This window comes from Carettochelys insculpta, chromosome 1 (assembly GCF_033958435.1).
Source record: "Carettochelys insculpta isolate YL-2023 chromosome 1, ASM3395843v1, whole genome shotgun sequence".
In the NCBI taxonomy this organism is placed as follows: domain Eukaryota; kingdom Metazoa; phylum Chordata; order Testudines; family Carettochelyidae; genus Carettochelys; species Carettochelys insculpta.
In genome coordinates, this window is record NC_134137.1 from 286,555,942 (window position 1) to 286,582,475 (window position 26,534).

At 48.0% G+C, this 26,534-nt stretch overlaps 1 protein-coding gene across 2 annotated transcripts; it reads right to left on the reverse strand.

The window, feature by feature from the left end:
* Positions 1-24,585, reverse strand: EMP1 (epithelial membrane protein 1). Of its 2 annotated transcripts, none has more exons than XM_075010742.1 (5): positions 24,451-24,585; positions 10,405-10,529; positions 5,079-5,172; positions 4,813-4,953; positions 1-1,756 (listed from the first exon to the last, which is right to left on the reverse strand). In XM_075010742.1, exons 2-5 carry the CDS (start codon positions 10,480-10,482, stop codon positions 1,596-1,598), a joined length of 474 nt encoding a protein of 157 aa, XP_074866843.1. In that variant the 5' UTR covers positions 10,483-10,529; positions 24,451-24,585; the 3' UTR covers positions 1-1,595. The 2 variants fall into 2 exon arrangements, with proteins under 2 accessions (XP_074866843.1, XP_074866846.1); XM_075010745.1 differs by lacking the exon at positions 24,451-24,585 and adding an exon at positions 18,564-18,894.
* Positions 24,586-26,534: the final 1,949 nt, after the last annotated feature.

The following is a 26,534-nucleotide window of genomic DNA, read 5'->3' on the forward strand; positions in this document are numbered from 1 at the left end:
TAAAGGTAATTGGAATTTATTTAATGTCCCTAAAGCTAAAACATTTGTATCAAAATATTTACAATGACTGTATAGAAATAAACACTTACTCTGTCAAAGAAACAGCCAAGTACAGTACTAGAATACGTCCAACGAATTAACAAAATTTATACGGAAAGAGAACATAGAGAAAGCATGAGAGGAAATACTGTCCATACTAACGCTGCACCCAGGAATTTCTGGTTGCCACCGAGCTCTAGTTTGCGGGCAGGACGACAGTGAGTCCTGCCTCTAGCAATCACCACTTACTACTGAAGCTCTTCAGAGGGGCAGAATTGTTAGGATTGGATACTCTGATGCAGACAGTGAGTAACTCTACTCCTGCAATTACCGCCCAACCGTGCTATTCTTTCCCATGCAGCCTGTCCTGTGAGGATTTCATTATACAGGCATTAATTAATGAAGCCTCTCAATGCCTCTGAGAGGTAGGGCTAATTAGTATCAATTTATGGGTGGAATGCCATAGTCACACGTAGGTTGCACGACAGAGCTGGGAATAGAATGCCGGATTCCTGATCCTCAGATTTTTCCACTTTAACCACCAGGCCTTGTTTCTTCTGTCATCAGATGCCTTTTTTGCTTTGAGGTGGCTCACAGTGTCACTGTGTGGCCCAATCCTAGGCTGCAACGAGGGGGTGGGGGTGGGGAACCTATTGCCAGAGTATATCTATAAAAACCCAGTTCAGGGCTGAACAGTGAGAGCCCACAAGCCTAAGCCTGCTGCCTCAGTAATCAGATCGGATAGCCCCCTTGGTCCCACAGCTTACAGAGCACATGCATCACAAAGCTGGCTGTTGATAGCTTCATAGGGACTCCCTGAGATCCTCCTCCTGCTGCAGCGTTACAGAGATACACAGGCAACTCTAGTGGAGAGGCACCCCGACCACTCTCTGGGATACGTACCACTGAGCTCTCACTGCATTCTCTGTTAAGACGATCCTTGCCTGCCTCCTTCCTTCCCTCTCTCCTCCCTTCCTGTATGCCTCCGGCTCTCATGCCACCTCTTTCCCTGATTTATGTATGGAAATTAGTCTCCTTAAGTAGGAAACAGGATGGCAATACATTTGCTGTTACAACATTTTTTTTAAACTTGAATGTTAATCTAGTTGGGCTGTTTCCAGGTATAATATTTTTAATCTTTATAAAAATGTAACAAAAGGCCTGTCCATTGTTCTCATTGGCAAAACATCTTATCCCACAATACCCCATCCATAATGCATGCGAGGGAGAAAGGGGGAATGGGGGGAAGGAAGATGCAGCACTCATTTCCTTGGTGTGCTGCCAAATTGGTGATGAGGTGGTTCTTTAACGCACAGTCCAACTTGGCAAGGAAGGAGAGAAGCATCAGGTGACTGAGAGGTTTGTCTGTAATCTCAGGGCCCTTGCATCCAGGAGGTGCTTGCTGGATTGGGGCTGTTTCTTGCTCTTTGGTGGATTCATTTGTGGTGGGCGTGTTTTGGTCTCGTTGGCCAAACAGTTCTTCCAGTGGTGTGTTTCCTCATGTTCCCCATCTCCTATTTCTACCCCTCCCCCTACTCCTTGAACTCCCGTCAGCTTTATTTCTTTCTAAGGACAAGGTAGAGGATGCCAATGATGAAGCTGAAGCAAAAGCAGATCCAGGCCAGTATGAAGGAGTAGCCATGGTGGCCTTTAGACGCTGTGAAGTACTGTGGGAATCGGGCGGTGTAGATGGAGACAGCAATCAAAATGAACAACCCTGGGGGTGGAGGAGAGAAAGAATTGGAAGGAATTTGAAAATGTAAATCACTGCAGGACATCAGATGGAAGCTGGTGCCTTTATGTTTACTACTGGTAGATTTGGGGGAACCCACAACTGTGCGTTGCTGTTGGGTTGCTCCTGGGCACCATAAGCTAGTTTTTGGTCATAGGATTTCTTATGAGCACGGGAGCAGTATGTCCTGGATTGTTACTGGAAGGTTTTTCCGGAGTACAGCCGGAGGTATGCTAAGGTTGCACTCTGTACGTACTCAGGCTACGGCTACACTTAGCCGTAACTCGAAATAACGTATGTGACTTGTGCAGTGCAAATTGCATAAGATATTTTGAGTTATCTTATTTCAAACTCAGGGCCATTCAAATGGCACCAACGTTTGGAATAAGAGGCTATTTTGAGGCTTCCACTACCCCTCTCATGAGGAGGGGGAGTGGAAGCAGCATACCATGCTCGAAATAGGCACTCTGCTTTGAGTGCGGTGGTCAGCCCCGGAGTTCCTATACATTTGTATCCCAAAATGGCAACAATCGTCTAGCCACAGCCTCAGATTCCAGAGTTGTGGGGAATGGTATAAAAATTTAGCTGCTGGTGAACAGGGAGGTCAACAGACTTGCCAAGCCCCTGGGCAAAGTTGCAGGGGGACTGTGCTCCCAGAAGGGGTGGGGCTTCAGGTGGCAAGGGTAAGGCTGGAGGCAGCCAGCTCTTCATGCTGCAGCTCCTCCTCCTCAGCCCTCAGAGCTGCCCAGAGAGCGCCATGCAGCATTCCAGCAGGGATTTAAAGGGCCCAGGGCTCTGGCCACTGGTGCTCCTACAGGAGCAGCGGCCAGTATTCCCAGGAGCTTTTGACTCGCCGGGCCCCGGGGCACCTGCCCCCTTTGGTCCCACCCTCCCATCAGCAGGCCTGCTGGTGTATTGCTCTTGGCTCCCTCAATAATACTGAAGCTGTAGTAGCTAGGGTGCTGTTGGGCAGATCACTCAGGAGTGGGGCTGCACACACTTGTTTGCTGTGCGCTCTTACATGAACTCTGGGGTTTGTTACGGTGGGGTTTCACACGAATACTAGGGCTCCTCGCACAGGCTGTTCATTTTTTGAAAAAATTGCAAAACCACATAAACATAATGCACTCAGTGAAAACAGAGCGAAAGCGGGAAAAAGTGGATGACGTTTCTGGGCTTGCCAACTTGGTAGTAATCATTTATCTACTGACTGTTCTAGTCACTCTCAGGGGTGCAAAAGCAATTCAACAATTTAACAGTTCAAACAACTGGGTTCCCTCAAACCCATTTTCTTTCCCCAGTCCTCCCCTCCAATAAAGCCTTCCAGCTAATGACTGTCATCTGTACAAGCTGAACCTCTCTAATCTGGAACTCTCTCATCCAGCAACATCCATAATCTGTCATGAATTGAGTTAGGCAGACAACAATTTATTATGGGTGTGGCCAAGTTTCCTGTGATCCCATAAAGTTTGTTTACAGGTACCAGTCCTGGCTTTCAGTGTTCTGTGCTATTTGGCTGTAATTTACCCCTAACTGTCTTCTAAGAGCCCAGTAAGCAGTGGAGGTGTTGGTAATGTGCTGGACAATATTGACTTTCCATAGTTCAGCAAATTCTCTTGTCTGGCACCAGTCATGTCTCGAGGGTGTCAGAGAAGAGAGGTTTGGACTCTACTAACCTATGGCCACCAAGAACAACAGTTATATTGGGAATCTCGGGGAGCTCTGGAGGATTGAAAGCCAAAGGTATTAGGGATGGGGGAGCAGGACAAGATGATCCACTCTTATCACCTGATAGTGCTGGAAATTTGAAAACATTATTGCTGATCCCTGTTCTTTCATGAAAAGACCCTGTTGTGCTCCAGACCATGCATTGTGAATAACCAAAGCGGTGACAGTGGTCCTGAAACAACCATTTGGAATTTTACTGAGTGGTGGAGCAAGATACTCTGGGATTGTTTGGTTTGGGTTGTGAAGAACAAGCCTGTCTGTCTCACAGTGGAGTCAGTGCTAAAACCTTCAGAGATTTTGATAGACAGAGCTGGGAAGGAGCTGGATCATGGGTGGGGCAGGGCAGGGGCACCTGGCTAGTTGGGCCTGTTGAATCCAGAAGGAGGGAAACCAAAGCAGTTGGTATTTCAGCTGGTGTACACTTGCAACTTCCACTGATCCTAATAAAATTCCCCTGGTGCAGTAGTGGAGATGATTGCACAGATCTATAACGTGTGTCTGTGTGTAAGAGCTAGTCTGAAAATGGTAATTATTTCCAAAAGAAATTTAATCATTTTGTTTTTTCCCAGAAACATTAATGGAAATTTTCTGCTTTGTTTGGTGTTTTGTGTAAATGAAAACCAGGAAATGTTTTGGTCCTGTCCCTTCTCCAAAATATTTTTTTTAACTGATTTTTTTATGAAGTGTTTTGATTTTCTGTTTTTCAGCATAAAGGTAGAAAATATCACATGAAGACATTTAAAAAATCCTTTTAGGAAACAACCATTTTTGGTTGAAAAAGTTTTGAGGGGCACTTTTTCAGCCAGCTGTATAAGCATGGGCCAACTTTGGGGAAAATAGAGAGGTTTTGCCTCTCCCCACAACTGTACACATTGATAGTAGGATAGGTTTACCACATTTGAACTTTCAAAAACAGGACATAGTATATAGTACATTAATACAAGGCGAGTGGATAAACGCTGATACAGAGACACTCCCTCTCAGGAGTGTCCTCGTTTTTGAAAGTTTGAATATGGTAACCCTATAGTAGGGAGGCACAGTTTAAAGGTTTGGATGTCCCCAAATCACCTCCCCCTTACCCTCAGGCTTCCTTCCCGGAAAGCAACACCCTTTCCCTGTAGTGCCTGGCTGTGGATACTGCTTCTCCCTATGGGATTCAGCTCACAGATCAATCACCTGGCCTCCAAGGTCACTTGACTGGTGGTTCCAGCAGCTGCCACATAGGGGCGAGGGAGGGAAAGGGGTGTGTGTTGCCTACACATGCACACACATTTTTAAGCCATTTAGCAATGCGATGCAGAGTCTGGACTTACAGCACAGGAGCATGATGGCTCCAGTGACGTAGAAGCGTTTTCCTTTCTCCATGGTGAAGAGCTGCACCACAAATGTGACCAGTGAGACGACGGAGAAGATGATAGCCAGGATCATGAAAGCTTGCACCGCCTTGAGGGAAGCTGGCAATACAGAAGGTTGGGGAGGGGGGAAAGAGTGTTATGTCAAGACACTATCAGTACCACAACGTATGACAGGACTTCAAACTATAGAGGTCATAGCACGATCTAAAGAAAATATATCTTACGCATATCTTCGGTATTGAATGCAACTTGATTGCAGTGCCCTGCAGTGCAGTTTAGCCAGAGTCCTGAAGAGAATGTGTCACCTGCCATCCAGACCTGAAATGGAACAAAGAGTCACATCAATCTTGTTGCTCTTGACCATTCTGACCATGGTTGTTCCAGCCTCTCAGCTGATCTGGCCTAAGAAGGACAATGGCTGTTGGAAGCGTTAGTGATAAAACCTTCACTGCGTGCATGGAACTCAGTGAAGATCTAAAGTAGTCTGGGGTAAGAGATTTGGAAGACCTGAGATATTTAGTCTAGATGGAAGAAGAGTTGTTCTTTTTTGTTTGTTTTTGGGGTTTTTTGTTTGCTTTTTAGGCAGGAGGACTCAATTACATAAATACAAAAATACACAATTACAAATGAAAAATTGATCTTTGGTTCCTTTGTATCCTGCTGTGTAATGTGACAATAAGGGATCACTCAATGGAATTAAAAGGCAGTAGACTTAAGACAAACAGAATATTAAAATATTTAACCAGTGGAACTCACAGTCACATGAAGTCACTGGGTGAATATTGGATAACTTTTGGAAAGCACTGGATAATTTCATAGCCACTCATCTATATCTTTAGCTAAGGCAGCTAAGATAATCAGAGTAAAACACATATGCTATGGGGTGGGTGGGAGGAGATTGTCTGCAGAGGGCATAAAAGGAGCCTTCACATCTCTTTTGCATACAGCCTTTTCTAGCTGCTCATCTGCACTGTGGGTGCTTAGACATGCTGCTGCTGTGTTGGCTCTGAAAGCATTTGGGAGCAGTTTTGGTGTCCTGCAAATGGGGCATGCAGCACAGCTTAATCACACATGGAAGTGTCCTGTGTGAATCAGAATAGTTGGACGCTTGACTGAAGGTGGCAATTAGCCAGAAGCTGTGATGTGGCAGGAGCATCACAGTAAAGCTTGAAGCTTTGAGTTTGTCATTATTCTGATGTTCCCCTTTGGGAGCTTTAGGCTCCAAATGTATCTTTGCACAGTTTTTAAAATATCTCTTAACATCCTGTCATTAGATAACCTACCCCTTTTTTGGCTGCAGTTGTTTGTGTCAACATTCTACTAAGAGCGGCGGTATATTCCTGGCTAGTTCTGCTGTGCCAGCCTCCCTAGACTAGGGAGTCTCAAACTTCATTGGCTACGTCTACACGTGCCCCAAACTTCGAAATGGCCATGCAAATGGCCATTTCGAAGTTTACTAATGAAGCGCTGAAATGCATATTCAGCGCTTCATTAGAATGCGGGCGGCAGCAGCGCTTCGAAATTGACGCGCCTTGCCGCCGTGCGGCGCGTCCAGACGGGGCTCCTTTTCGAAAGGACCCCGCCTACTTCGAAGTCCCCTTATTCCCATCAGCTCATGGGAATAAGGGGACTTCGAAGTAGGCAGGGCCCTTTCGAAAAGGAGCCCCATCTGGACGTGACGCGCGGCGGCAAGGCGCATCAATTTCGAAGCGCTGCTGCCGCCCGCATTCTAATGAAGCGCTGAATATGCATTTCAGCGCTTCATTAGTAAACTTCGAAATGGCCATTTGCATGGCCATTTCAAAGTTTGGGGCACGTGTAGACACGGCCATTGTGTCACAACAAAAAAGCAGTCCACTAGCACTTTAAAGACTAACAAAATAATGTATTAGGTGGTGAGCTTTCGTGAGATAGACCCACTTCTTCAGACTTTGTTAGTCTGTAAAGAGCTACTGGACTGCTTTTTAGTTTTGATTGAATATAGACTAACACAGCTATTTCTCTGTTACTATTCATTGTGTCACAACCCTCTTCTGACAATAAAAATTACTGCATAACCCCACAGTGGTGAATCAAAGCCTGAACCTGCCCAAGCTTCACTGCCCTGGGTGTGGGGGCCAAAGCCAGAGCCTCAGGTTTCTGGGCAGCAGGGGCAAAGCTAATGCATAAAGGCTTCAGCCCCAGGCCAGGGGCCTCCAACCTAAGTCCTGGGGCTTTGGCTTTGGCCCTGGGCAGTGGGGCTCAGGCTTCATCCCCCCAGGTCCCAGCATATCTAAGACAACCCTGGCAACCCCATTCATAGGGGGTCTGGACCCACTTTGGGGTCCCAACCCACAGTTTGAGAACTGCTGCTCTAGACCACCAGAAGGCAGGATAAACTGAGAGTTCACTGGGTTTCTTGTGCTTTTTTAGCTCCATGTCTTCCCTCTTGGTTTCCAAGTTCAGGCTTTTAAATGTGATTTGGGAGCTCCAGAATAATGTTCAGACAGAGACTGCCACGAGGGGGCAACATAAACTAAGGCACAGGACCAAGGTCTGTATTACATAGATGACTGAGATGCCACCTGTGCAGGTGAAGTCTCTGAAAGACAGGAAAGTTCACTGTGTATCTGGTTATGAAGTTTAAAATGGAGCTGGCCCCTATAAAAGTGTGGTCTGCCCCTTTGCCTCCCTTCTACTGTAAAGTGGGGTTGGAGGGGTGTGGAGTGTTCATTCTGGAGTTCAGTACAGGTTGAACTTCTCTCATCCAGCGCCCATGGGACCTGACCAGTTCCGGATAACAGAATTTGCTGGATGATGGGAGATCAGTATTGTCCAGCACATTATCAACGCTTCCATTGCTTACTGGGCTTGTAGAGGACAGTTAGGGGTGTATTACAGCTAAATAACAGCACAGAACACTGAGAGCCAGGACTGGTGGCTCAAATCAAATATTATGGAACCATGGGAAACTTGGCCACACTCTTGATAAGTGGTCGTCCAGGTAACTAAAATTATGCCAGATTCCGGATGTTGCCAGACGAGTGCGTTAGATTCAGAGCGGTTCAACCCGTATACAAACATCTAACTTAAAATGACCTCTGATTTTGTAAGCAGGGGTTGTTATTCTATTGCATGCCTGTATATTGCCTAGCACCACCCACTAATGCAATATAAATAATAATCTGCAGTGGCACTGGATAGGATACAATTGCTAAAGGAAGGAGCCAGCTGCTTCCTATGGGGTCTAGCCTCTTCAGCTGGTGGTGTTAAAAACTTCTCCTTGTGATACAGGATTGCACGCTGGAGTTTGTGCTCTCTTTTGAACAATGAATAAACAATTATTGGAGACAGTATACTCAACAAGCTGGAGCACTGGGCTTTTCCAGTAGGTTTTCTGACTAGAGGAAGTATTAGTTTCCTCTGGTAGGACAGGACAGAGGGCATAATGCCACACCGGTTTGCACTGGTGTGAGAATGTTTTTCCTTAACAAACCTTATTTTTTTAAAATAATATTCACTGCAATAACAATAATTTTCCTTTTTGCTTTGGGGAGTAAGAGCATGTTGGGAATAAAAACTTCAACAGCAGCACTCAGACACCATGTGGAGTTTTTAGCAGCTCTTTCCAGCTCCAGAAACTCTCTCCTGGGAATCTTCTGGTATTCACAATGCTGCAAGTTACTTGGCCATTGGCCCAAAAATTTACAGTCCTAAGTCCCCAGCAATACATGGTCCTATTGTGCCATATGTATGTGCTGTTGGATCACATGCTCTGTGTAATCTGGGGAATTTCAATGTATTTGAATTTGTATTTGGCTGCCTGCTTGGTAGGAGATGAGGTGCATGTGTGACATAACAAATCTTTCTCCTCGTTTTGCAATAACATCTTAATTTTGACCTATGATTTTAATGACACAAAAGGTCGGTGATCTGAGAGCAAGTGAGAAAATGCACCCTGCCATAATGCACAGTCACACAGCCCAGCTGACTTCTGTGATACTACATGACGGTAGCAGAGGGCAGAATTTGGCCAACTTACGATACCAATTTCTTCTACATAGATGGGACCAATTAATCTTGAAGCATGTAAAACTGGTTCAGCCAATCAGGTAACATATTAGCCAAATCATCTTTCTTTATTCTTTTAAATGAGATGCCATCTTGTGCCATGCAATGTGATATGAACTGGACTAGTCCATCTTCACTGTTTGGGGTGGGACCTTTTCAGATGTTGCCATTTTGTAGTACGTTTATAGATCTGCTGCATATTTCTGTTCTGCAAAGTGCTTTTGGTTTGGGTAGGGATCAGACCTTATTTGTGTTATGTGCAGTGTTTTGACAATTAGATGATCATGACTGCTACCAATAACTGTATTTAGTTTTGCTCAAAGAACTTGTAAGAACACTCTCTTTAATTTCAGAAACAGACCAGTACTCCCCTATAATTATACAACAGACAGTTTGGCAGATTGGATGATAAATTTGAGCTCCAAACTATTTTCCATTAATTTCACTTGCTCAACAAGTTCTTGAGTAGGGTGTGTACAGGTGTTTGCAATTCCTACTACAAATTATGGGAGTGGAAGCCTGACCTTGAAGCTGCCTCTGTTTGTTTGAGTTCAGGACTAGAAATCTTTCTGTTGTTGGGTTGGCACCTAAATTAAAGTGGCTTGTTCTTTTCCAAGATGCGTTAATTTGAAGGAGTTGCCCCATCATAAAATTGGAGTAACAGCATGAATCAGGCTTCATTTATTTTCTGAGAAGTTCCTGTGCACATTATTATTTACTGAAAGATGGTGTCCTACTCCCTCAGAGGCCGATTAAGGGTTCCTGGAGCCATGGGCCAGATCAAATGGGGGAAAGGGGCACCTCATATCTGCCTACCGTCTCACCCCTCCCTTTCTGTCTGTGACTCCCCACACAGCTCCACATCATTCTACTCCCTTCCCCGCCATGGCCCTGCTCCAGATCCACCCATGGTCCCACCCCATTCTCTACTCTCCTCACTTGCTCCTTTCTGTTGCCCTTTACCTAGTACAGCCCCAAGACTGGAAAAGCACTGTCATCTGGCCTCCCAGGGTCCTGGGGCCACAGCAAGGAGTGAGAGCTCCCTCAGTCTGGCCCGTGAGGCCATGTCAGGAAGCCAGAGCTCCTCTAGTCCCAGGCCACAGCTTGGGGTCCAGGTGCTGGGACTTCCTTTGAAGCCCAGTGCTGCTGTCTAGGATCAGGCTTAGAAGTCCCCTCCTCACCCAGTGCTTGCCTGGTGGAGATGGGGTGCCCATGTTTCTGATGCTCCCCTGGTGGCAGGGCCCCTGATCCCATTGGCTAGTATGTGCTGCTGTGTTCCCTAAATCTGTAGACTGGGAGCCCTACGCTGGAACCTTTGAGCGGTATGTGGGGTTCTCACTGCAGCAGGGTCAGTTTTTGGCACCAGCAGCCTGTCTTGTATTCAGAGAGACAAGACGGGTGAGGTAATACTTTCGGCTTCTGTGAGAGGGAAAGACAAGTTTTCAAGCTGCACAGTGACTGACATTGCTACAACCGCACTATCTTAGCAGCATGACTTACGTTGGCAATGGTGGAGACAAACAGCATGATCACAGTGGCAATGTGCACCACAAAAATACCAGCCAGTAGCACCAACATCTTGGCTTCTCAGTCTGTGTGTGGTGGGTCCTCAAGTGCAGATGAGTCTAAAGGGAAAAAAAAAAAAGCATTAGAGAAGAAAATCAAGGTGGGTGCTGGAAGGGAGAACATTGTTACATCAAACCTGTATGTACATGCCAGAAAGTAACCAGGCATGTTCTAATCCTGCCTCAGATACATTGGCCGGGTGCTGAAGAATGCATCTAAAAATACTGGTAACAACCCCACCCATCCCCAAGCAAATCACTGAGCATGTGAGAGAGGCACTGTAGTCGGTCTTGTGGGGTTTTGAAAATGTGGTGGGTAATTATTTAAAATAGGCTGAATATATGCCTGACCCCTTAATAAGATGAGGAGCTGTGGAGAATAAAGTCATATATTCCAGTTCCATGTGCCAGGACACACATCAGGAACATCAGGAAAGATTTTCTTTTCCTGATCCCTCACCTTACAGCACCGCATTATCCAGTGTGTTTGGCGTTGGTTGGGGCAGAGGTTTCTCTTCCTCAGACACATCAGTTCTGGGCATTGTTGTAGGGAATCTGGGATGATGCAGGACAGTGGTCTGATCTGTTTTGCTAAGAGAGACTACCAGGACAGAAGCACCACTAGGCTGTTCTGGGGTCGGGGAGGGAGAGAAAACTACCTACTGCCTTAGTGGCTTAAGGGTCAGATCTGGTACGGTGGAAGATGGGATAACTGGAGTCAATGGGGGGTGGAAATAAGCATTTATGGCGCACTCCCCATCAGTACCTTGCAGAGGCTGGGGAACCTAATGATCCAACCTAGGGGCCAAATACAATGGTGAATCCTGCTCATGTATCCCTGCAGGCATTTTTACGCCTATGCTAAGAAGTGCTGGAGTCAGTGCTTTGCTCAGATCTTCCATTCCTAAAATGGGAAGTGTTGCAGTTTCCTTTTATGAAAAACAACAGAAAATCCCCCAGACATTGGTTTGTAGTGAGGGCTGCTGCTGATTGCCTTTTACACTCAAGGAAATCTGCTCAACACACTACCGCCTTAAGACCCCCTTTACATTTAGTGCATCTGATTCCTTTGTCTTATTCTCCTGCATGCAGCAAAGAGAACACTGACATCCTGGGGTGCTTCTCATCTGCGGTGAATATGTGATTTAAAAAGAAGAGAGATTTTAGGGACTAGCGGTGGTGGGTTTGGATGGTGTCATTTAACCAAGGTGCCTGTTTTCTTTTCTGAACTAATGAAATCAAAGGAGCATAGGCCTGATATTGAGAGCAGACTCACGCCTCCTGTACGAAAGTGGCAAGTGGAAAGCAATAGAATTTCAAATCAAACCACTGACAGGGTGCTTATCACTATTTTGTAATTAGAGTCACAGAAATAATAGGCAGCAAAAACTTGTTGGGTCCTTTAGTCTATGGCTAGGTCTGCTCTAAAGGGGAAGGGTGAATTAAGATATGCAACTCCAGCTATATTAATTACATAGCTGAAGTGAAAGTACCTTAATTTGAGCTCCCACGCTGTTTCCAGTGCAGGAAGCTAACATGAACGAAAGCTCTCACTGATTTCTTTTACTCCTCATAAGGAACAGGTGCACCAGTGCCGACGAGGGTGCCCTGTGAGCTGGATTTAGTGCGTCTCTAACAGGCAGGCTAAACTGAATTCTGTAAGATCAACAGTGGCAGTGTTGCCCTTCCCCATAGTGAAGCTATACCAAGATACTGCACCTGAAAATGCGAGGGTTAAATTCCTGCCCTCCCTCTCATTACTAGGTGAGAGCAATGACAAACACCTGCCTCATATTTGCTGTTATTCTGGGCCAGGTGAGTCAGATGAAGAATCCAGCTGGAGCTTTCTGGATGGGGAACAATGACAATGCAATATCATCCTGCAGTCACCTTGTTAATTAATGTTTGTCATAGAGAAAGACTTCGCAGAGTCACACAAATGCCATGTGTTACTCATTCACTCCATCTTCCCCACTCCTTCCCATTTGCCTAACTGCAGCCTTGTGTGCGAGAGAGCTGCTTTCAAAGATGACTTGGTGGCATTTGGACTGTGATGATACAATTCTCCCACAGCTCTTGGGGCTGCCAAGCTTTCCCGCTTGTTTGCTGTTTGTCCAAAACTGTCGTTAGTTAATACCTAACAGGAAACCCCAGAGCTGCAGAAATTGGAGAATGACGTGATCTCTCTGCCAAGCAAGATTTGTCTGCACTGTAAACATCTGTGCTTTGTACTGTCCTGTTTGGAAGCTCTCAACCCATGGGGCTTCCACCACTTCTCTTGAGAGCTTCTTCCACAGCCAACAGATCCGACTAATAGAAAATGGGTCCTAATAGTCTGTCTCAGTTTGTCACGGTGTGCTTGTGCCCTTGGATTACCCTAGCAAGTTTCTTATATTTCAGGATTTTCAGAAGTGGGGAGCTGCATGGTAGCTGCTGGGTGTTCAGCACTTTTGCAAATCAGGCTGTAAATGGGATCCTCCAGCACCTTTAATAATCTGGCATCTGGATTCCCTGTGGTTTGGTACTGAAGCTGACTCAGCTAAAGAGAACATGGATTCACAAGTGTTTAGCTATGAGACATCATAGCTTCCCTGCCCCCTGATGTGAGGACTCTGTGTGCCAAACTATGGTGGTTTTCTTTACCGCTGCAACTCATAGGAAGCTCGTAACTGGAGGTCTTCACCTTTCTTTTTCTCCCCAACAAAATATTTTTCATTGGAAAATGCCATTTAAAACTATTTTTGGGGGAAAAGGGTTTTTTTTTAAGTTGATAATTGTTAAAGGACATATTTTTTAAAAAATGGAAACAATTTTTTTAAATTGTAATCTGACCAAGCTGAGCAGAACGCTCATTTTTCAATGTTTCTTTTTTAAAATGTAGAAAATAACTAACACACAAACCTTCCTGTTATAAAAATGGTTCACCCAAAATGAAAAACAACAACTAACCCAACCCACCCCCCTGAAAATAATACCAGCAAACAAACAAAAGTCGATATTGGAATTTTCCTTTTTCATTAGTTGTGAATTCTCTTTTTCTGAGCAGTCCTACTCCCAGCCAGCATGCTGCTCATACGCAGTCCTGCTTAGGTCACTTTGGGTGTTCCTCTTTCCCCGGTACAATGGCCACTCTCACTGTCCAGGCTACCTCATGTGAGCTCCTCAGGGAATGTCGATTCATAGCTTGGCTTTGAGTCTTTCTGCTTGAAAGCATGACCATTCTCTCTAGTCACTGTGCCTTTGGCCCATTCAGTGCACATTAAAGAACAACCCCAATTGAGCTCAGAGATAAGGCAGAGCAAGGTAACAGGTCTGCCATTTCTGACCATGCCATGCATGCTTTTCTTCTCCTTAGCGTTCTGCTGGTGTGAGGCATGTGTTCTTGTCAGCAGCGTGGGATCTCATCACTCAAGCAACAGCACTTGTTGCCTACCTAGCCTTCGCCTCCTTTCCCCCACTTCGTTGCAGCTGGAATTAGAGTTACCAGGCTTTTTATTGGGCGGTGAGTCAGTCGCAGCTGTCCTGAAGTTGCCAGCGTTCCACTGTCTCAGCCCAAAGAACTCAAAACTGCAATTTGCCGAGCACTGCAATTGCTCTGTGTCCCTGTCCTGCCCCATGCTGCAGCTTGAGAGCCATGGAGGTGTCCTGCCCTGGAGCAATGGCCTGTGGAATGCTCTGTAAGCCCCGCGGCAGCCTCCTGTGGCCCTTTTACCATGGGAAATCAGGGTACAGGCTACAGGGAAGATCGACCCTGCTGCGGTCGATCTTCTGAGGTTCAGTTTATCGCATCTAGTAGGGATGCGCTAAATTGAACTTACAGGGCACCTGTGTCAGCACCAGTTCTCCTGCAGCCCGATAGGAGTCAGGGAAGTCAAAGGGAGCACATGTGCCTGTCGACCTCCCTTAGTGGAGGCCTCAATTAAGGTACGTCGGCTCTAGCTACATAATTAACGTAGCTAGAATTGTGTCCACCTTCTGCTGTAGTGTGGACCTGCTGTTAGTCCCCGGGGTTAGGAGAAGGGGTAAAACCTTTACAGGAAGATGCCAGGCTTGAAAAGAGAGGACCTGAACTAACCTGGCTGGCACTCACATTGGATGGCTTGAGGTGGAAGAGAGACTTAGTAGTGGGGGTAGTAGATTGAGAGCTCCCTCCACTCTGCTTCCGCAAGATCATGGAGGGAGAGAACGCTAGCCGTGCGTAGCAGTACTAATAAAGAACACTGGCATCTATTCCGACAGCATTTCTCATCACTTCTGCAAGCACTGTCCCTGGGGGGACCGCTTTGCTAGCTCTTGTGCTGCAGCTTCTGGGGAGAACAGGGTGGTTGGGTCATAGCCCACAGCACGGCTATATGACCATTTAAGGCAGGAAGGCCACCAGATCGGATTTTTTCCCCTAATAAAAGTAGTCACCCGCAGACAGCATACACTTTTCAAGGGGAAAAAAGTCATTTGGTTCAAACCCAACTTTCTGGCTAAATGGAAATTTTCAGCCAGTGCCAGTTGCTGCCTTAGAATGAGTGCGGACAAAAGGACAGATACCAGAGACAATGGCATAAATCAGGGCTAGGATCATTTGGTAACAAAGGCGAAGGGCAAGGAGGCTATAGCAGGAGAGAAAAATACTGCATGTGCCACGCTACAGCTGGCACGAATGAACGGCTGTGGCACCAGCAAATTACCTGAACAATAAAACAGGTCTTCACAGGGCAATTCTGTTTATGGTATCACCACTATCCTGTGGCTCAGCTGAGTGCATCACCAATCACAGATTCATAGAGCTGCACCAAAGGCTTGCTGTAGGTTTATGTAATATCCGAGCACCACATGGACAGTCGCAGTTTTGTCAGGCAGGTCTCACAATGGATGGACTCAATGTTCATGATGCCATGATGCAAAGGGCATCTTGCCATAGTGAGATGATTATTTGATCCTACAGAACTGATGCCTGCAGATTACAAAAGCCTGGGCCACTTCTTCGATATCTAAATAAGGCCAGAGGCGCTGTTGACACATTTTGTGAAGGTAGCATGCCCAAACAAGGCTTCAAGAGTCTACTTTGGATTCAGCAGTCTGTTTCAATTTGCAAATGAGGTGCCTTTAATTAAGATGTGAGTGACTGTCAGATCTTCTAGCAGAGTAAACCTGTGTGTGCTTATGGAGACTTTGGTTTAAGGGGTACGATTAAACGGCCTTACTCAGTGCACAGCTTGGCCCTACAATAACTAGCAGGCATATGCTAACCACTTCCAAGTATCAGATGGGTGTAAAAGGAAAGGCAAGAGAGGAATTGCAGGAGGCTGGCCCAAGGAGCTATAACTAAGAGTAATGGAATGAAATTGAGCAAACAGAATATTTTGGCAGGGGATGAGGAAACATTTTCTAATAGTGAGGTCTGTTACTGGAAGTGGTGGAAGCCCCATTACTTGAGTCACTTATAACTGGACTGGACAAAGCCCTGGGGAATGACTCTGGGGAACAGTCCTGTAGGAGGAGGAATAGCAAAGATGATCTGACAGGGTTTTTCCTCTGTGTGATGCCTATGATTCATCTGAGAGTGGGTAAACCTCTCAGTACTGAAGGCAAGCACTGAGAAACTGGCATTTTCTCAGGAAGAAAAGCCTTGGAGCACTAACCCATGTGAGGCAACCTCAAAAGAAACACCAAAGCTCTCTTGGAAAAAGAGAGGGCATGAGAGAGCTGCTTGAGGGCTAGCAAGTTTCCAGTAGCTGCTGCTGGAGGAAAATGCTGTGGAGAAAGGGAGGGGCTGTGGGCTGAAAAGGAGAAGGAGAGTGATTAGGGAGGGAGTGAAGGAAACAAGAGTGAATGGGAGCCACAGAAATGTTTCAGTGGTGTACTGATTAGTAATAATAAGATGTTCCACTCTGGTACTTTGAGGGAGCTCTGGAAGTGTGTGTGTGGGAACCGGGGGGAGGGTATATGCACCTCACCACGTTAACAAGCCTCAGGATTTCCATACATTCCGAAAACTGGTTAATGAAAACGGTAAAATGGTTGTGAGAGCCTGGAATGTGCCATGACACAATGAAAAGGAAGAGAGAGAGAAAAGTGCAGGTTTAGATGTGTCCAGTGGATGGGCTGGATGCGCTCTGTGTGTGTATGTGTGTGTGTGTGTGTGCGCGCACGCGTTTATTTCTCTGCATGTGTCTCTGTGAGTCTGCTTGTGTCTGCATTTAGCGTGACTTCTCTGTGGGTGTGGGTGAGCTTTGCTGCTTGCATTTTTTTTTAAATATTTTTATGTGCACTGTGCACTGCAGGGAGCTTCACTCGAGCAGGTGATACATGCCCATCTGTGTGAGTGCATTGGAGTTTGGCTCCGTGTGTGTGTGTGTGTGTGTGTGTGTGTGTGAGAGAGAGAGAGAGAGAGAGAGTGCATGTATTACATCAACTGTTTTACAGTCACTAACAGCTTTTGAGCTAATAAATTTGTTAGTCTCTAAGGAGCCAGAGGGCTGCTTGTTATGTGTGAAGCTACAGGCTGACATGGCTACCCATCTGAAACATGATCCCATGAAACTGTCCTTTATATCCCAGTATGCTGCTATCAAAAGACAATGTGAAACCTTCCTGATCATGATTCTGTATTGTAGCCTTAGCTAAAAGGAATGACTAGCCAAGGAGTCCACTGCTGTGCCTTTCCCTCCAACCTTTCCCCTTTTAAAAGAGGGGGAAAGTAGGGAACATGGTATGGTAGGTATGGTAGGGAAGTTGTTTGTGAACCTTTTTTTAGAGAAACTGAATTGAGAGAGAGAGAGAGAGACAATGCTGGGTCCTGGCCGGATGGCCTCTCTCCCCCAGAAGTCCACAGACTCAGTGGCAGATTAACCTATGGACCTTGGGCAGTTTGGGGGCCCCTGCAGCAGGCATGCTGGAACCTGTGTAGAAATGGGGGACCCTGCCCCCACCGCTTCAAGACTGCCTGAGGCTACTATGCCCTTTTTAAACAGGGGGATGGGCATTGCCCTCAGACTTTTAAAAGCAGGGAGCTGTGGGACCCCCATTCCCCACAGTTCTAGTGCCCCACGCTTCCGGCACATGAGGACACAAATTCTCTTTGTGCCCAGAACATCAGTACGGCTTCTTGTGCTTCTGTGCAGATTATTTCTAAGAGGTCTGTGGAGAGGTCTTGGTTAAACTGCTCACTGTTCAGTCGCTCTCTTTCTCTCTTTTTACTAACCGTCCATAATCTGAGAATCAGGGGGACATGGAGTCATGACCGGCTGTTGAGCTGAGAACAAAGTCAAGCTCAGTGCTCTTTATGCAGTGTAAGAGATCATAACTGCTATGGGACTGTAGGAGAGCTGAACAGTACCAACACACCTACTTATGTGTGACAGGGTAATTAGATCTCCTCTTACAGGGGGTGAACTGATTGCCGCAAGGGTCAGGAAAGAACGCCTAATGTGCGTGATTAGCATGGCAAATGCTCTGCTCCTGGATGGCTGGTACAAACTCCCAGCAGGAAAGCAGCTGACTTCAGCATGGCGTGTGAGTTCCAGAGAAGACAGCCATGCCATACCAAATCCTGGAGCTGCTTGTCAAAACAAAAAGCAGTCAAGTAGCACTTTAAAGACTAGCAAAATGGTTTATTAGGTGAGCTTTCGTGCGACAGACCCGCTTCTTCAGACCATAGCCAGACCAGAACAGACTCAATATTACTATATTATATTATATTAATATTAATAATATTAATATAATATCAATATTATAATATTGAGTCTGTTCTGGTATGGCTATGGTCTGAAGAAGCGGGTCTGTCGCACGAAAGCTCACCTAATAAACCATTTTGCTAATCTTTAAAGTGCTACTTGACTGCTTTTTGTTTTGATAGTATATAGACTAGCACGGCTTCCTCTCTGTTACTGTGGAGCTGCTTGTGTTTCCTTCAGTCCCCTCAGCCTGATTGCTCTCCCTCGCTTCCACCAGGTGTTGTCTCTCCTGTGAGTGAGGCGCAGCTCAGCCATAACTCAGCAATGACAAATCCTTGCCCTCTGGATTCCCAAGGTGCTGCTTAAATAATGTCCCAGCAGACTTTGGTCTGAGCGAGCAGTGTGGGGAAGAAAAGTTACTCACCATGTGCACCCTCTAATCAGAAGGTGCATCTGCACAGCACCAAAATAATCACTGGGAGGCCTCCCAGGAGCTATCACTGTGGCTTGAAAAGAAAACAAGGTGTGGACAGCTGGATGATGGAATCCACCCAATTGATCTGGCAGCAAACGGAAGCAACGTGTATGAACAAGGACAGTCGATTGATTTTGCATGTAGCCCAGGAATGTCATGGTTCAACACTCTTCAACTGACTCATTAGCCTTTTGCTGTGGGGCTGTTACCTCCCCGGCCGAAGACACCGTGTTTTCTGTTTGGTGGGCAAAATGCAATACTCCAGACTTCAGCTTGACAAGCTCACCGCGCCCCCGTCAGCTGCAGCTGAGCTCCCCCCCTCCAGGGGGGTGGGGCTGGGTTGGGGCAACAGAGGGGAAGGGAGGACAATGAACCCTCTTAGCTTGGCCTTACGGCTTTCTTTACTATGGAAGTGAAACAAAATAGAGTAGGGTATACTTAGCCCTCAGCAGGCTCTCTGCTCTGCTGTGATGGTGCAACCTCTTCAAGAGAGGCAGTGCGGATGAAGCTGCAGCTTCAGGGAGGATTGTTCAAATGCATCATGGAAGTCTGTGTTCTGCATGCTGGCCACTACAGCAGCTGCATTTCTCATACACTGCTAAAGCTCATGCTTCAGGATTTCAGCTGGTCTCCAGGGCTACGTCTACACGTGTACACTACATCGAAATAGCTTATTTCGATGTAGCGACATCGAAATAGTCTATTTCGATGAATAATGTCTACACGTCCTCCAGGGCTGGCAACGTCGATGTTCAACTTCGACGTTGGGCAGCAACACATCGAAATAGGTGCTGCGAGGGAACGTCTACACGCCAAAGTAGCACACATCGAAATAGGGATGTCAGGCACAGCTGCAGACAGGGTCACAGGGCGGACTCAACAGCAAGCCGCTCCCTTAAAGGGCCCCTCCCAGACACAGTTGCACTAAACAACACAAGATCCACAGAGCCGACAACTGGTTGCAGACCCTGTGCATGCAGCATGGATCCCCAGCTGCCGCAGCAGCAGCCAAAAGCCCTGGGCTAAGGGCTGCTGCACACGGTGACCATAGAGCCCCGCAGGGGCTGGACAGAGAGCGTCTCTCAACCCCTCAGCTGATGGCCGCCATGGCGGACCCCGCTATTTCGATGTTGCGGGACGCGGATCGTCTACACGTGCCCTACTTCAACGTTCAACTTCGAAGTAGGGTGCTATTCCCATCCCCTCATGGGGTTAGCGACTTCGACGTCTCGCCACCTAACATCGATTTCAACTTCGAAATCGCGCCCAACACGTGTAGCCGTGACGGGCACTATTTCGAAGTTGGCGCCGCTACTTCAAAGTAGCGTGCACGTGTAGACGTGGCCCAGGAGGGGTCAGGCAGGGATTTTCCTTTCCTCCCTCCAGTGTATTCTGCAGGGGTTCAAGTTTGGGGATTTTTTTTTTTTGGCTTCCTTTCTCTGAAGCATTGAGGTGTCCCAGATTGGAGACGGGACAGTGGGCAGAGCGAGCTGTGGGCTCTGAGATGACACCGAGCATTCTCCCAGGTGCTTGGCTTGCTGATTCTTGCTCACACACTCAGGGTCTACTTGCTTGCCATCTCTGAGTTTAGGAAGGAATTTTTCCCCAAGTCATAATGGTAGTGACTGGGGGCTCTTTGTGCTTTCTTCTGCAGCATGTGGGTGTGGGTCACAGGTGTATCTGGGTCTCACTGACTTATTTCAGGGGCTTTGGGGGCTGATACTCCCAGATCTCTCCTATTCTCTGCCTGTGGCACACAATGGTCTAGTCTCTTGTGGGCTCTAATATTTTGGTTGTTAGGTTTTGCGAGCAAGCGCTGGGTGGCGTTGGTGTCCTGTGATATACAGGCTGAATCCAGTGGTCCCTTTTGACCTTAAAGATCATGATCTATGGGGCACTTTCCAAAACAGCCCTTGGAAATGGGTAGAAATCCTGCCAGTAACTGCAGTCCCACCCAGCTGCTGCTTCCACAGGTAGTCTTGGAGCAAAGCATTGTGGGAAAGCAGGTGCCCTGGAATGTGCTGTCCTCTGCAGGGTGCTTCACGTGAGCAGGCCTGGTGGGGTTCGGTCTGAGGAAGCAACTCGTTCAGCGTGCTTTCATTTGTTTCTGTGAGCACTTGGCTTGCAGAGACAATCCTTGAAAAAATTAGAAATCCATCTCCATATGCTGGGATGGGGAGTGAGCCCCTAAGGTAAAGTCTCTCAGCTTTTCATCTCTCATGCCGCTGTGCTGCTGCCGTGCTGGCGAAGAGGGAAGACTGGTTCCTGTGATCCTCCCGGCACTCGTTAGTCCTTTGCAGGCGAACAGAAGCACAGAGGAAAGGCGCGAAGGAATTCTCAGAGCACTGGCCTGCCCCGTCTTTGGTTACTGCTCAGACACAAGGTCGCACTAAGATAAAAGCAAATGTGTCTGCTATTGAGAAAGTGTTAATGGCACCCAGCCTGGCGGGAGGTGGCCCATCGCAGAAAACACCCACATGGGTGCCTGTTCCGGTTCCTTAGCACACTGTGCTCCAGGTCCAGTGCTCAGTGTGAGGACAGTTTGTGCCCAGCCGGCAGAGGGAATTTAGAGCAGGAGACATAAGGCATGTGGCCTCAAGCTGTCATGCCCCGTGGAAACCTCTGGCAGAGGGAGGGAAGGCAGTGTTAGCCCAGAGGTTGCTTGTCTTCAGTATGGAGGAATTCAGGCACACATATGGAGGAGGGTTGGGGCTGGCTGCCAAGCAGTGCTGCCTGGGGCTCATGCAACAGGCTCCTGGACAAAGGTAAGGGCAGCCTGAGCTCTGATCCCCACTATTTTGGCTCAGTTTAGCCAAACATATGTCTACTGGGCAACTGGAGGTGGCCTCCCAGCAGGGGCAGACAGACTTCCAGGAGCTGTGCTGGAGCCAGCACACAGTGAGGCCATTTGACCTAGCCTCTGAACACAGCCCAGCCTGACGCCCACACAGAGTTGCCAGCTCCCGCACCGGCTGGACAGGACACATCTGTGGCAATGGCGTTTGGACTGGGAGAGCTGGCAACCCAAACCTGGGTGGCTAGCCCAAGCTGCTGCTGCGCCCGCACTGCTCTTGTTACCAGGCTAGCTTTAGCAGAGGTCAGCTGGCTACCTGTGCTGGGACGCATCCTCCCAGTGGCTGGCCAGACACACCCCCAAGCCTCCTGCCTCAGGGCCTTTCCTGAAATATCAAAGCAGCCAATCAGGGAATTTCATTTCCTTGAACTGGGTCTGTCTTCAGGCTCTCGCAGCAGAGCCCGTGCTCCCTCGCCAGTCAGCAGGCAGCTACTATGCTTTGTGGTCACGCCCTTGGATCACTTCCAAATGGAACAAGCTGCGGGCCCTGAAGGTACGCCCAGTGGGTACTACACAAGCAGACAGGGCCTGGCATGCACAGTTCACTCTGTCCAAGGGCACGGGGTGGGCGGGGATCGGAACCCAAGGATTCTCGGTGGGGCCCACCTCCCTCAGGTTTTTCACTGGGAAGGGCTCAGTCCTTCTGGGTGTGGTTCGCTGTCCCACTTCGTGAGGCCACTCACAAAGAGAAAGAATGAGTTTCCTCTCCAGCCTCAGCTAAGGGGCAGCTGCCTTTCAGCTCAGACTGTAGAGCTGCCTGTATTAAGCTCCAGAAATCCCAGGTTCAGTTCCAGTTGGGGCATTACACATAGGAGGCTTGAAATTGTACAAACAGAAGGTTCCCTGGTCAGACACCCCTGACATGCTGCTCCCATATAGACACCGTACAAAGCCAACAGGGCAATCTAGGTTGAGGTGGCTCCTAGAGGAGCCCTCAAATAAGTAAACCAAGCAGGATTCATTCCTCTTTTACTGGCACTCCCTTGCTTTGGAGGGCCTCCTGTAAGAGGGACTGCTGTTCAGGTAGTAATAGGCGCAGCTGACTTTTAGGAGATCCAGGGTCTCTCCCCAGCTTGGTCATGGGCCAGTCCCCTTTTGTTTTCTGTTTGGACAGTAAGATTTTTGGAGCAGGCACTGGCTGTGTCTAATGCTGAGAACACAGGGGCCCCAACGCTGGTTGGGGTTTCTAAGCATTACAGCAGTATAATAAAAACAATAATGACTCCAAGACACTACAGCATGCGGTGGCATTACTGCAGTCTTTTGGGCCATCACTCCAGTGGCATGTAACAGTGCATCTCTGAGCAGGACTGCTCTGCATCCTCTGGATCTAGGGAAACAGCCTGTATTTAAGCACAGGAAAGCTGTCTTTGCTGTCTCAGGGCTTTCCCACCCCACCTCCCAGGCATTTTGTATAAAAAGTTTGGATGGGAGGAGAAAGATAAGTCTGGCAGATTTGAAACCCTTTTTGGCAAACATCTTGGATTGCTCTGGGGGACACCTCATGGGCCAGTGGCGCTCCCCCCCCGGGGATGGACTTGGCCCCGTTTCTTCAGGCCCTTCTTGTGCTGTGCCCTTCTCTCCATGTGTTCAGAAAAAGAAACTCTCGACCTAGGTTTTAATTATTTTTAAAACCATCCACTTGCAAACCGCCCATAAAATGAGAGAGCTTTGACACCCTCGGACACATGTCTAAAATACTCCTTACAGAGATGTTGAAATAGGGCGCGCCTAGACAAAGCCGCTCTCACAAGTGCCTTTACAGGGAGTCCCAGGGCCCTCCAGCCAAAGGCCGTTCCACCATTGTTTTCTTCCCGCAGACTTTTTCAAATATATTTTAATATTAACAACACCCCTGACAGCACTTTTCACCCAGAAGGGTCTGTAGGTGCTCTATCAACTCTCTGTCTCGGCTGCTTTACCCACCACTGAAATGCAGCTGCCTCTAGGGTGGAAGGCAACGACAACGGCAAATGTATACTGCAATGGCTAAATGCCAACACGCCGCAGCCAGGCTGAGAACCGAATGGGAGCAGCACAGATTTGAAACACATTGTAGGGAAAACAAGTGAAGTGCTGGAGAAATGTGCTGAGCGTGGGAGGAGAGCTGAGTGGGAAATTTGCCTGTTTCTGCAAGGCTCTACTGCCCTCCAATAGGCTCCGACCGCTCAGCTCAGTTATCCCGGCCACCTTTCCTGTGCAGCTCTCCTCTTGCTTTCAACACTTCCCTTGTTTTCCTTGCTTTTATTCTCATCACTCCCAGCCCTGGGGATCTGGCTGCCAAGAAGACATAACGTGCAGTTGCATTGTTCATATGTCTTCGGTTAGAACTTCTGGTAAGCTTCACTCACACTGGCTAGGATTCTGAGAAAGCCCCTCCCAGCTCTGACTTGAGCTGTGCCAACCCTTGTGCCTTTAAAGACCTACGTTTTCGATTATTTTTAAAACCACTGACTTGCAAGCCAGCAGTAAAAGCAGAGAGCTTTGACACACTCAGACACGTGGAAATTCTGAACAAAAAAGCAAAGGCAAGAGTCTGAGCTGAGTCCCGCTGGTGTAAATCCGAATTAGGAGCGCTGATTTCAGAGACCTGCGCGCAAGTCCAAAGTTTGTGTATGTGTCATGGCAAAAAAATGTGGCAAGCAACTCCCTTGCTCCACACTGCACAGAAAGTTCCGCTGTGTCTCTCTCACACTCACCCCCCACACCCTCAAGGCAACTGGCAAGAATAGCGTTACCTTCACGAGGTGTGCAGTTGCAGTGAGACCCTATCGTGCCTTCTATTGGGGCCTCAGCCCTATGTGTGGCAGGATTTCAAAGCAAATTATAAAGGCATAAGCATTTGCCGTTAATGAGTCGCACTCAGTGGTATAGACAAGCAGAGCAACAAGGCAAAAGAGAAGGTCAGAACTGTTAGATCAAAGGAGCAGACAATGCTGAATGTAGAAGGCAGCTGCAGAGGATTTTGTGAAGAGGACTTACCCTGTAGTGGGGCTAGTTGTGGCACCTTTAGAAGAGGGAGCTTGCTTTGCCTTAGTCCTGAAGTGCTGCAGTGGAGGGAGTGCCCTGCCTGCAGGGAGTTATAACTTTCCCTCTGCTGCTGTGTCAGGATGTGCAGTGGGGTGGTGTCTTTACACTGCGTTTTAAAGGAGTTTCTATGAATCAGTCTAGCTCAAAAGAAAAAAAAATAATATGCTACGCCCTGCTTTTTTGGCTGCAAGTCAAGAGTCACTGGGAGGAAACTAGCAATTCAAAGAACCCTCTTGTGGACTTCTGTCTGACTCAGTGCAGTACAGAGACCACAGCCTGGAAAAAAGAATGACACGAAGCCAGATGAGTAATAGGAGGTGCCCAAACAGAATCTGTTTACAAAAATGGACTTCTGGTTACTGTTTTGTTTTTTTTAAAAAATCTATAGTTACAAATGTGGTAAAAGATACAATGCACTCAAGCAAATAAACGTCCCAGCCCAAGGCGTGGGGATGCCCGGGTGAGTCACTGCACACCACACCCCTCTGCCACCTTCAGGAGGAGTTGGGCTTTCTGACAGGAGCAGAGGAAGGGAACACAGATTGTTCCTGCAGAACGGGACTGGTGAGCTCTTTGGAATGACTCTGTACAGCCAAAAGCCCCAGATGCCAGCCCTGGAAGCAGTGGGGCACCCGTTGGTCTGATGGGGATGATGAGAGAGACAGAGGAGGCCAGCAGGACAGCGGGGATATGGAGACTGTGTGAGGGACTGGTTTTCAGAGGGTAATGCGTTCATGGTACTAAAGACATCCCAAAATACATGAAAACTTGCCCATGGAGGAACTGCCTTGGAGCCGTTATACAGTTACTGCTGGGAAGGTGAGGAGTTTGCATGCTGGGGACTGGCAAGGAGCACCTGTAGCTCCTGCCGGGCATATCTTGAGGGCCTTCAACTTGTTCCATTCAGATCCAAGGGCATGACCACAAAGTACTGGAGCTGCCTGCTGACTCGCCAGGGAGCAGAGGCTCTGCTTAGAAAGCTTCAGGAATCCAGAGGTGTCCAACGAGGATTCAAAGATCGACACACTTGTGGTTGTCGTCTTTCCATATTCGCCACAGCCCCCTACCCCCGGCTCTAACTGAATGCCCTCCCCCAGAGCCAGGCACTCCCAGCCCCCCCGGCTAAATAAATGCCCTTCCCCCAGAGCCAGGCACTCCCAGCCCCCCCAAATAAATGCCCTCCCCCCAGAGTCAAGCACTCCCAGCCCCCCCAAATAAATGCCCTCCCCCCAGAGTGAAGCACTCCCAGACCCCCCTAAATAAATGCCCTCCCCCCCGAGCCAAGCACTCACTGTCCCCACTCTCAGATAAATGCCTTCCCCCTCCCCCAGAAAGCCAGGCACTCCCAACCCTGCCCCCCATAAATACCCTCCCCTTCCCCCAGAGCCAGGCACTCCCAGCCCCCCATTCTAATTTAATGCCAGTCACTCACCAGAGCTGTGGCTGAATCCGCTGCTGGGGCTACCACGGGGATGCCATGCGCTTCTCCCACTAAGTGGTGGGGCACATGCATGGAGCTGGGGGGATGGCCCTCCCCGCGTGCAGCTCTCAGGAGGAGCTGTATTTAAAGGCTCCAACAGCCGCATGCAGCTCCAGAGCCTTATTGGCCACAACATGGTGTCCTGTTCGCCGCGTGTGGCGAGTGGCGAATGTATTGGACACAGTGGTTCAAAACAGACCCAATTCAAGGAAATGAAAGACAGCCGCTTGGCTGCTTTGGTGTTTTGAGAGGGCACCCAGACAAACTCATTGTTAAAAACGTAGCCCCACCATGAAAGCGTTTGAGTTCCCCTTCTTTAGGGAGCAAGCCTGCGTCTGCAGAGCGGAGCGGTGATAGACCAGATAACGTGACACGGCTTTCTCGTCTCTGACGGCGAGGAGGCTGGCGTGTTCTCCTGAAAGGGAAGAAGGTGCTTCTTGACGTCGGTACTGGTGAAGAGAAAAACTGGCTGTTTCTCAGGCTACTCCCTCCATCTGGCACTGCCGCCTTTTCTGTGACCCTGCTCCAGGCTTGGAGCAAAGCGTCCAGCTTAAAT

Excerpts from the sequence above, each read along its gene's own strand:
- EMP1 (XM_075010742.1), bottom strand. The coding sequence starts at position 10,482 with ATGTTGGTGCTACTGGCTGGTATTTTTGTGGTGCACATTGCCACTGTG. Across the intron at positions 5,173-10,404 it reads TTGTCTCCACCATTGCCAAC|GTCTGGATGGCAGGTGACAC; the intron begins GTAAGTCATGCT and ends GTTCCATTTCAG. Across the intron at positions 1,757-4,812 it reads AGCCATCATGCTCCTGTGCT|GGTTGTTCATTTTGATTGCT; the intron begins GTAAGTCCAGAC and ends CTCCACCCCCAG.